The 11,048-nt window shown below is 53.7% G+C and overlaps 1 protein-coding gene across 1 annotated transcript; it reads right to left on the minus strand.

The window, feature by feature from the left end:
• On the minus strand, positions 1–6,473 carry ZFP36L1 (ZFP36 ring finger protein like 1). The gene is made up of 2 exons (XM_029236448.1): positions 5,259–6,473; positions 1–2,822 (listed from the first exon to the last, which is right to left on the minus strand). The coding sequence occupies exons 1-2, from the start codon at positions 5,313–5,315 to the stop codon at positions 1,863–1,865; spliced, it is 1,017 nt and encodes a 338-aa protein (XP_029092281.1). The 5' UTR covers positions 5,316–6,473; the 3' UTR covers positions 1–1,862.
• Positions 6,474–11,048: the final 4,575 nt, after the last annotated feature.

Raw genomic sequence — 11,048 nt, forward strand, 5'->3', positions numbered from 1 at the left:
TTGAAAAAATGGGTTTATTGATTTTTAAACTGCAAATAGTCGTTACAAAAAGTTTTTTTTTCTTTTAAATAAATTCACACAAAGAAAGAGAAATAGAAAGCGACGGTAGTGACCAGCAAGAGGAATAATAATTACATTCATCTTAATGTGTGTGTGCCAGTTCTGTTTGCATTAACATTGGAAAACTCCAAAACCTGGAATCCAGAACGTCAAATCTGCAATCGGAATGTCTAGAGATGGGCACGTGAAGTCAAAGGGTTTCTTTTTTTTTTTTTTCCCTTTTAGAAGCTATACATTAAAAGTTGTTTTCCTTCTGTACTGTCACAGAACTTTTACATACATTCTCAGTCCTAGTTGTGAAAGGCCAAAAGAGAAAGAAACTCAATTTGCAGTCCAACACAAAGGGGGGAAATTTCTAAAATAAATAATCCAACAGTTTTTTGCATTTTTTTAAATTAATTTTTCATTTTTTTAAAATAAAATAACCAAAAAAAGTGTAAAGTTACAAAAAATGTCGTTGAAGAATAATATATTAAAACTGTGGAAAAAAAGGAAAAAGACACGTCACAAAATTTTAAGATTAATATGAAGATCATAATTTAACATAAAAGAATATATTCTATGGATTTGTCATCCCGATAAATATGAACAAAATTAACAAAAAAAAGCATAGTTTGGCAATAAATACGTTTTGATAAGTTAAATAAGCTTTTTTATATTGATGTGCAGTGACAAGCAAAATTTTTGCTCTCCAATTTCTGAAGTTATATGAAGTTTAAAACCCAGGGAAAAAAGCATGGCGTGAGTGCTCTAAGGATAGACCTACGGTATTCTAGAGCAAAAACCATTAAAGCTACTTCTACAGGAAATCGTTTTACACAGATATTGTATGTGGAATGAATACCATTAACTGCTCACCCCTTACGTTTTTAAGCTTTTCTCTCATTTTTTTGTTTTTTTTTTTTTAAGATGTCACATACGAACTGGGGAACTTTAGCACCAAAATCAAGTCTCTCATAGTCCATCTAGCTTCCCCTTCCTCCCCACTTAAAACAAAAGAAAAAAAAATTAAATCACAAAGTCCCACTTATGTCACAATCTTCATCGGCTTTTGCAGTCTTCCTTCCTGCAGACCTACATGAACCCAGGCAAGATTAGTCAACAGAGGTCCAGGTCGGGAAGAAAAAGGTTTTGAATGTCAAGCTAGGTTTCCCCAAAAACCCAAGTCTGGCAACAACTCTCCCAAGGTGGGTGCGGGGGGCGGGGGTTACTGGGGAGAGGGGAGAAGGAAGTGTGTGGGAGACTGGAATCAGGAAAGGTGCAGTTGTGTTGCCAGTGGAGGGAGCTGCTGGTTCTTCTAAGTCCCCCCTCCCCCCCCTCCCCCTGGGCAGAGGCTCAGGGAGGCCCACGGGTGCCCTCTGGCGCTGAAGAGGTAATGTAGTCACAGTGACAAAGTTAGATCACAAGGCACTAAGTTGCTTCTGTAAACCGTTACTGCTTTTTCTTTTGTGATTTGGCACTTAAGGCTTAAGCTGGAAAAAAAACGCATCTACTGACAAATATGGGACTTGTCTGTTATGCATGGTAAGTGGGCTATAAAATTGAGGTGGGGGGGGGTTCTAGCCAGAAGAAGCTATTGACAAATTGACTTGTCCTTATGTTGGGGGGGAGGGGCGTTTAAAGAGGGGGGAGGGAGGGGGCATTCCAAGGTCCTGGGGGAAAGGGGTTGAGCTTAACCTTGTTAATGTAGGGGTTTGTCAGGAATCGGATGGGTAAGGAGGGAAGGGTAGGGGATGTGGGTGCGGGGTCGGGGCCGGGGCGGGGAGGTGGATAGGTGGGGGGGCGGCCCTCCCTACCCTGGTTTAGTCATCTGAGATGGAAAGTCTGCTGAAAATGGGCAGGCGTCTTGAGTTGTCCAAAGTGGGGGAGTCTGAGCCACTGTGGCTGCTGCTGGAGCTGCTCAGGTAGCCCTCCTGGTCCGAGAGAGAATCCTGAGGGCTGGGGGGAGAGTCAAACATGTGAGGGGACTCAGACATGGGCCGAAAGAGGAAGGTGGTTGGGGAGCCACCCCCGGGCAGCCCCATGCTAGGGGCAAAGAGGCTCGCCAGCTCCTGACTGGAGAAGGCGAAGGGGTTATTGGTGCCATCGGGCAGGGTGGGCGAGCCCAGGAGGTCATCGGCGCTCAGGATGGGGGGTGGGGTGATGGACGTGGGGCTGTCCAGCAGCCCCGTGGCAGCGGCGGTGGCAGCGGCACTGGGAAACCCAGCAAAGCTAAAGCTATGCTGGAGGCGGGGACGGTCAGCAGAGAGGTCCCGGGCCCCGGCCAGGGCACGGCGCTCCTCAGCGTTGTGGATGAAGTGGCAGCGGGGCCCATACGGGCAGAAGCCGATGGTGTGGAAGGTACGGCACAGCTCCGTCTTGTACTTGGGGTGGCGGGTCAGGCTTCGGAGCTCGTGGATGCCGTGCGCGAACTGGCACTTGTCGCCGTACTTACAGGCTCCGTTCTCCTCGAAGGGACGGCACAGCTCCGTCTTGTAGCGGCTGGAGTTGACCTGGCCGCTCCCCGGCTGCTTCTGGGTGGGCAGCAGCCGCTCGCCCCCTTCTGAGAAGGAGCGGTCTCGGAAGCGGCTGTCCCGAGAGCTCAGAGCTGGAGCTGGCTCGCCCTTGAGGCTGCTGAGGAGCTGGTTCTGGTGGAACTTGGAGCTGGGCAGGGTGACCGAGTGCCTTCGGGGGAAGCCCCCACCGGCAGGGGTGCCCACCGCCTTCCTGTCCAGCAGGCAGCCCCCGGCACCGGGAGGACTGTAGTTGAGCATCTTGTTACCCTGGAGGAGAGAGAGACAAGACAGACGGCGGTTAGTTGACAAAGGCCATCCACCAGGCCCAGAAGGGTACCCACTAAGGGCAGCCCCCTCCACGATCAGAAATGCTCCGTCTCGAAGGAACCCACCATCCCCACCTCTGCCCTGGCAAACCCCTCACCCTCTTTCTCCCATTCAACCAGCCGAGAGGGTTTACTCTGGCCCCAGGCACAAGAAGCCACAAAATTCCTGGCCTGTGTGAAAAATTGTTTTACACATGCACCTACTCCACGCCGATCCCTGGAATGCACCCTCATATCCTGTCCCCAAAGCTACCACTTTCATCCATGAAATCCAACTTCTTCACCTCCCAAATAGATCCCTGTGTTGAAAATATCTCACACAACTCACAAACTCTCCTTTCCCACACTCAGGAGGCTAGGAGCTAGGTCTCCTTTTAATCAGTCCCTGTCTAATTAGCTACGGCCCTCCCCCCAAACCTGGCCTGAGGCTCTCAACTTCCTCCTTCAGAAGCATTCCATTCCTTTGGCAACAGATTTCCAGACTGCCTTTGCTTTACCTTGCTGATGGGAGGGGAGAGGGAGGGGCAGGAAGAGAAATCCCGGAGGGGGGGGGGGGGGGGGGGGGGGGGGGGGTTGGCAGGGAGAGGGATGTGATTCCCGAATACAAAACTCATTGCCCCGTGCTCCCAGAAGAGGTGCCTTCTACAATAATCTCTCCCACCAGTCACTGCCCACCCCACCCCCTCAACTGGGAAGATGCCTTTGCAGTTAGTCTCCTGGCTGCAAGAGCACGCTTGGATAAGAGCGCCAGTGTTTAATCTTTAACGCAAAGCTGCAGGTGGGAAGGAAAAGGAAAGCACCAAATCCCCCCAGCCTCCTCCCAGTCAGTAATGGATTTGGGGGAGGGGGGCAGAGGCACCAAAGGCAGGTCTCTGTTCCAACGGGACCCTATTCACCTGCCCAAACTGTACCCAAGATTTGGAAAGGGTGTGAGCAGGGGACCTGGGAGTTGGCTCCCAGCCCATGTGGGTGTCATTGTGCGATTTCTAAAGTTGGTCCCTTAGGATCAGCTGCGGGGGATCTGGAATCTGTAACAGCAACCACCCCACAGAGCGGATTACAGGAACCAAGTAGAGAGCCTGTTCCCAACAATGAGGTTCATTTAAAAAGTCCTGCGGGGGGAGGGAGCCAGAGAAAGAGAAATAGATCAAAGAGCAGGAGAGCCAGGAAGAGAAGGAAGAAGTGCCGGGAGAGTTCAGGCAGCCGCCAGGGCAACTGAAGTTTGGGAATGCGCAGGTAGGGAAGGAAGCTGAAATTCAGAATTTTTTGATGTTGCTCTTCAGCTCCAGGGTATCCCTGCACCCCAACCCTGCAGCCCTGGGGCCCTGGCAGCTGCACGGACTGGAGAAGCAAGCTGGGAAAAGAGAGCAACATGACCCGACGTGTTTAAAAGAAGGCAAAACACTTCAGCAATTAAAAGTAGCCTAGCAGCTTCTCTCTTTCAAATTGGGGAGAGGGGGCGAAAAACCTTGAACATCCACAGGCTTCTGTTATGTACGCTTAAACGGCACTCCTGGAATATTCCGGATTTAAAACTTGCTTTTTTCCACACCGGCTGGCAAGCTACACGGCTTGAGGGCCTCATTAAATCCTTCCTCGCCGAGACCCTTGAGCTCACACCGGCATTTTGTAGTCGTGTCCCCCCATCCCCTCCATATCGAGGAGTCGCGGTCCCTCGGAAAACAGGTAACCGGGTGAACCCGAGTCCCACTCTCACCCCAAAGTTTGCAGCACGATCGGCTATAACAGAGGAAGCCTGGCTGAGCTGGGACGAACTGAAGTCCCATTGCAAACTCGCTTGGCAACATCCTTTGAACCACAACTCTTGGCCTTTTCTCGCAGATTCCCAGCCTTTCCAGAACAGAAGAGGAAATCTACCAGCAAAACGTCATCCCGAGACTCACTTCCCCAAGGGACCCCCACCTCTCGACCCACAGTCCGGCAATGGGGCTGGAGAGACTCGAACCCCTCCCGGCAGCGGCGACACCCAGAGCGCACACAGGGAAACCGAGCAGACTCGCGACACCCGGCTCAAGAGCAGCACATTATGGACCAAAGAATCACCGAAAAATTGCCCCAAGCCTGCCTGGTCAATGCCCCGCGCCCCCCAGGCAGCCCCACGCAAACTTCGCCCCCCAAAACTCTGGTCTCCAGATTCCCATGTAATCCCCGCCAGGAACTGTTGAAACTCAAAGGGTGGGGAGCAGAGAGTCAAATTCCTTCAAACTGAGGGGGGAAAATGGGGCGGAAAAAACAGCCATCTCGCCTCTCCTCCTCTCCCCCCTGCGTTCCCAGACCTAAACTTTCGGGGATTCTTTTTGAAGACAAAAGAAAAAAGAAAAAGACTTTCAAAAGCAAACGCTCCGCCCCACTTTACCTTGCATAAAACTTCGCTCAAGTCGAAGATGGTGGCAGACACGAGGGTGGTGGTCATCCTGGGCGCTCGCACGGGGCAGGGACAAGGATCTGGTGTGCCGTGAAGGTCCCGGTGCGGGGAAGGCGCAGCCTCCGGCTCTCCGGTCTGGAGTCCCACACGCCTGCTCCCGGCGCCCCTCGCCTTTCTGACTCTCCCGGGCTGCGGCGCGCGAAGCCCAATTTATATAAGTTTCAGATTTGGTGGGCCGGAGGGGGAGGAGGAGCTTTAAACTTATTTAAATGAGGAAGAGGAGGAAAAAAAAGTTGATTGACACTGAAGTTGAATCAGCCCTGCGGTCAAACTCTGGGGAAAAAAAAAAAAAAAAAAAGAAACTTTCGAAAGGAAGAAGGGGGAGGGGAGACGAGGAAAGAAGGCGAATTAAAAAAAAACCACTGAGAGCCGCGCACAACTTTTTTTTTCTTAAAGAGGAAAAGTTTCGAGTCCGCTCGCTTGGCTACTCCGCGCTGCAGGCGCCCTTCTCTGGGGCCGCGCGCCCCGCAGGGGGGGAGGGGCGCCCCCCTTTTGTCAGCCTGCGAGCGCGGCTCTGTGACATCACTCATTCCACCCTCTTCGGGGTTCTGGTTGTTGTGTTGTTGTTTTTTTGTCGGGCAGAAAGGCGGGCTCGACTTTCTCTTTTTACAAGCGGGAGCAGAAGCCCGTCCTTAGCGCCGGGTCTGCAGTTCCCATCTTGAGCTGATCTCCCTGGAAACTTCTCCAAGTTGCCGCACAACTTAACTCTTTTCCCGAGTTCTTTTCCGCACTCGGCTCCCCTCGGCAAACCCCAAGGGGAGAGGAGATTGGAAATAAGAGGCGCACAAAGCGTTCAAGCCAAGGGTTTTGTTTTTTTCAGGGGCGGAGGTGGGGGTTGGGGGAGGAGGATTAGGGAGACTTCCCCCCCACCCCAAGGAGGACCCGGGCTGGCGCGGGCGAGCACCAAGCGGTTTAGCGCGCCGCACGCGTCTCCACTCGCGCTCGCTTTGCAGCGGACACTCTCCGAGTGTGGGCAGGAGCATGGGTGGGAGAGCGTCGCAAAGAAGACCACCGTCCGGGCGGACTGTTTGGGTGTTTAATTTTTACTGGAGTATAGTTGCCGGGCTATTTTAACAGGCCTCGTTGTGGTATTTATTTCACGCATCAATCTTTAAATATTTTTATAAAGAAAACCTAAATCCTCATGAACGCCCCTAATCCCCACCCCACCCCGAAAAAAACAGCAACGCACGACTTTCCCCGCGCGCTCCGAACCATGGGCCGCGCCGAAACTTCCCCCACCAACACACACACACGCACACGCATACCCCCTAGATGCCAGAACAATGAAAAAAAGTTACTTTGCTAAGAATGTAGGTAAAGAGATGGGGGGAGGCAACACTTCAACTTACTGTTGCTTCTCCCCCGCCCGCACGGGAACGGAACATATGGCTTGTCACACTGCGCTGTTTTGGCGGGATGGGGGGAGGGGCTGTGGGATCCTCGAAACCGAAAGGCCCTGAATTATCACTCTTTTGAAAACTGGAAAGAATATATTTATTTACTGTTAGGTTCGGATGCCCCTCCACCCACCCAAATAAAAAACTGTTAACGTGTCCCCCACCGCCCCCTCGGTCTCCGCCGGAGTGCTGGAGTCAAGACCGAGGTGGAAACCGCGGCGCTGCGTTTCTTTCCCGTTTCCCCGCGTGCCCGGCCGCCTCCTCGGCCCTCGCACGTTTCTTCCCAGCACTCGAGGCCGCCGGGTCTGTTATGAAACCCTGTGCACTGAGTGGCTAAGAGCGGGTTCCATTGCGATGTAATTAGGTCACCCCATTATGAGCACGTTTCTTTGAAGAGGTAGGGGCGGGCCCAGCAGAGCGCTGGAGTCGCACTCTCACCACCCCCACCCCCACCCCCCCCCACACATATTTTTACTGCATTTCTTATTTATTTGTCAATAAATTTGGCCGGGCAAACCCGGAAACCTTCCAAATCACAACCGTTTTAGGAACCTGTTGTTCTTCACCTTCGCGAAACACACAGCTTTGGCTGCAGCCACAAACCTATGTGATCCCCAGTCCGTCTGCTTTAATTTGTCCCCTCCGGCTTAAATTGATGGCCCCCATTTTTAACCCGGCTGCTGCCCCTTGCTTTTCTTCTTTTGCTGTCCAGCTGCCTGTTGCTTTCCTCTCCCTGTTCCCATTTTTCAGCTTTTCTTGAAATCTGGCAAGCGCCAGAAGGAGAAATAACTTCCATCCACCTTAATTTAAATCATTCAAATGTAGGTTTCTTTCTTAAAGGGCAGTTTGCTCACTCCCTTCCCCGCTTCGAGAAGGAGGGGTTGGGGGAGCGGTTTTGTGCAGTTTCTTAGTGATGAGGTAATGAGTTCCAGATTTCAGGACAGAGTAGGGTGCGCGTTAAAACCACAAGGTTTGTCTGCGTCCCGATGTGAAGCTATTTCGGTTTTCGGTTTTTTGATTCCCCCACTCCCCCAGCAAAAAAAAAAAAAAAAAAGCCCGTTGGTCTTTAACTCCGGAGGGTTCGCGAAGCTCTGCCGGAGGGACGAGAGAGGGGTGGAGAAGCGAGGGTGGAAAGCGAGGGGGAAGGGGTCCGGAGCGGGCGGGGCCCAGGGCGCGTCCCGACCCGCACCCGATGTCCCCCTCTCCGGGCGGCGCAGCTTTCCCCCAACGGTTGCGGGACCGGCCAGGAGCACCTTGACGCGGCCCGGGCGCCACAGGCTGGCTAAAGAGTCTTCCCCCCGCCTCCCCCCGCAAAGAGAACGCCGATTCCTCGAATTTCCTCCGTTTCCCAACTCCCGGAGGGCGCTCCCCTCCCCCGTTCCCAGGGGCCCGGGCTCCGCGGGCGGCGTCCAGCCTGGCCCGCTCGCTCCGGAGTTGTTTACCGGCCCCACCGACCGACCGGGTTAGTTCCAGCTCCCAGAACCTGTCTCTATAATTAAACTCTTCTTTTAATTGTCGGGTTGCAACGTCATTTCAGGGACTTTCCAAGGGTGAGGGAGACGGCCTCCTTAACCCTTCGCTGACCCGGCATCCGCGCCGCGGCGGACCGGGGAGCAGCGTCCCGCCGGGCCGAGGAGGGCCAGAGCCGGCCTGCCCCCGCCCGGACGTGCTCGGCAGGTGCCCGGTAGTGGCGGGAAAGGCTACGAGCCACGAGCCACGACCCGGGCCGGAAGCCCAACGGGAGGCGTGCACGGCCCTCCCCCACCTCCTGCGCTCAGCCCTAGGGTTCCTCGCCCGCGCCGGGCCCGGAAAGGCCGCCCCTTCACCTGCACGGCCTCTTCCGAGCGGGAGGCGATGAGCCAGCCAAGTTCGCAGTCCCAGGCCCGACTTCCGTCCGGGCTCTCCCCGCTCGCACGGAGACGGTCCCCTTGAGAGGAGGGTCTAACCAGGTATTTTTGGCTTGGGGGTGTTAGGTTTTGTGAAGGGGGAAAGTGAAAGCCCTCGGAATTAGGGAAGCGCAATGGATGTATTCACCGGCCAGTTTGGGCGCACCTCGCGGCAGGTGAGGGTGTGGGGCGCTGGGCCACTGGCCCCTGGAGGGCCAGGCCTCGTCACCAACGCCCTCCAGGCACTCCTTTCCCAGAGACCCCTCCTGACCCTGCCATTGCGGAGCCCTGCGATGTTGTGCCTCCTCCCTGCTTTCAGGTCATTTGCAAAAGAACCCAAATTCTTCGGATCGGACCCCACCCTTCCCCCCACCCTTCCCCCCACCCTCTGCTACACGAGACCCTGGGACAGCGGCAGGGTTCCTGGATTAGAAATTGGGAGGAAGGGCCAAGTGCTGCTGGAGAGTTACCTGGTTCAAATTCAGGTGTAGTGCTTGTGGAATGCAGATTCCTCAGCCTGGACCCAGGCCCAGTGAATCAGATGCTCTGGGGTGGGGCCGGGAATCTGCATTCCTTGTAAATTTCCTGCTCGTGACTCAGTCACCAAGGTCTGAGAATCAGTGGTCCAGGACTTTGAAGTTGGGCCATTTTGGATCCAAATCTTGGCTGTGCCATTTTCTAGCTGTGTGGCTTTTCAAGACACTGACCAAAGCCTCTAAAATAGGGATAATAATTCTGCCTAAAATTGGCCAGTAAAGTGCCTAGTCTCACGTCTAGCTGAACCCTTGTATATGCCCAGCCATTGTATGTAAACTAAACCATTCTTGGGGCCTTATTAAACTATGAAACAAATTCTGGGAATATTCACTTTGCAAAAGGATTCTTCAGTATAGAGGTCCATGAAATGGTCACCTGACAGCTTTGATCCGATCACTCTGTGACCCCCAGACCCAGCTCTGGACGAGGCCTGGAAAGGGGGAGAGGGCACTGGCCCAGAGCCTGGGGAAGAGCAAGGTGAGTCAGGATGAGGTGATGGGGATCTGCTGCCCAACTGAAAAACACCTGATTGTTGTCACAGGTATTTCTGAAAACTAGATCACTGGGGCCTGTTGATATCCAGTAAAAGCCAGACCCTTCTTTCTCTCAATATCCTCAAGCCCCTATCATAGTGCTTAGTGGGCATGGCTGCCAGTATCCTCCAAACCAGGCACAGGCTTCTAGAGAGGGCGGTTGAGGTCTGCTGTAAATGCAGCTCTGCACAGTGTCAGGAACTTCTGGGGTACAGCTCCAGGAGCCCACCGCCTCCTGCTAGGACTGAGAGTCCAGCCCCAGGGCTAGCACGGCCCTGGGAGCTCCCATGGCCTGGCAGTGAGATACCTAAACCCTCCTTCTTACGTTAATTGTTTTAACACTTTCCTGACAGAGATGTTCCACTATTCCATTAAGTTCCCAGGCTAGCCCACAGCTTCACCCCACCCCACCCTGCCTTCCTTGCCTGGGCCTGCCTAGAGACACAGGGTAGCGCATGAGCTCTGAGCCACCTAGACTTTGATGGGAAGCCCAAGTCTGCCGGCTGGTTACCAGTTGCACAACCTCGAGCAAGTCACTTCACCTCTGGGACGGTCAGGAAGGTGAAGCCCTTTCCAGACAGTGCTTACCTCAGAGAGCCATTTGTCCCCAGCCACTCCAAGCTGCTAGCGGTTGCTGGTGGTTGCTACACACCCCTCCCTGGGGCTTCCTTTTGCTGGGGCTTCAGGCGGCTTCCCAGCAGGCAAAGTGCCTCTCTCCCAGTGGTGCCTTGCAGCCTGCAGCATTTTATGGAAAATACCTGTTTACTCCCCACTGGACTTTGAACTCCTCAGGGCCGGGGCTTCTGTATTACCTGGAACTCATGAGTAGAACTGTGTAGGTGGTCAGTAAATTTTTTCGATTTGCACTGAACCCTTGCTGTTGAGCCCGTTTGGACACTTTGGTCACCATGAATCTAGCAGCAGGAGTAGAAGAAGGAACTGGCAGAAGTTCCAGGGGTGGCAGGAAGGGAGGGCTTGGGTTCTGCAGGAAGGGGGGATGGCAGCCTTAACACTGGGATGTTCAGAGGGCCAGAGCCGGTAACTCAAGGAGGCTGGGCTTTCACAGTTTGCCCAGGGCATGTTCTGTGCACATGTTAAGAGGCACTGGAATGAGCACTGGTCTAGGAGTTAGGAATAGGATTCTGGAGCTACTCTGCCTCCAGTTCAGTGGGTCATTTCTGTAGTCTGGGCTTCAGTGTTCTGAGATATAGATGGAAAGGGTGGACTAGGCTGGTGGTGCTCAAACATCACTCTGAGCAGAAATATCTGGGGAGCTTTCAAAATTATGCAGATGCCAGGTGCCAGGCCCCACCCCACCTCCAAACATTCTGCTTCAGTTGGTCCGAGGTGAGGCCCAGCATTTGT

Source organism: Monodon monoceros, unplaced genomic scaffold (genome assembly GCF_005190385.1).
Source record: "Monodon monoceros isolate NGI ecotype Baffin Bay Population unplaced genomic scaffold, NGI_Narwhal_1 Super_Scaffold_21, whole genome shotgun sequence".
Classification (NCBI taxonomy): Eukaryota; Metazoa; Chordata; class Mammalia; order Artiodactyla; family Monodontidae; genus Monodon; species Monodon monoceros.

What these genes read in the sequence shown, in the direction of transcription:
- ZFP36L1 (XM_029236448.1), bottom strand. Translation starts at nt 5,315, where the DNA reads ATGACCACCACCCTCGTGTCTGCCACCATCTTCGACTTGAGCGAAGTT. An exon ending in TGAGCGAAGTTTTATGCAAG is followed by an intron (nt 2,823 to 5,258) that starts GTAAAGTGGGGC and finishes TCTCTCCTCCAG; the next exon opens with GGTAACAAGATGCTCAACTA.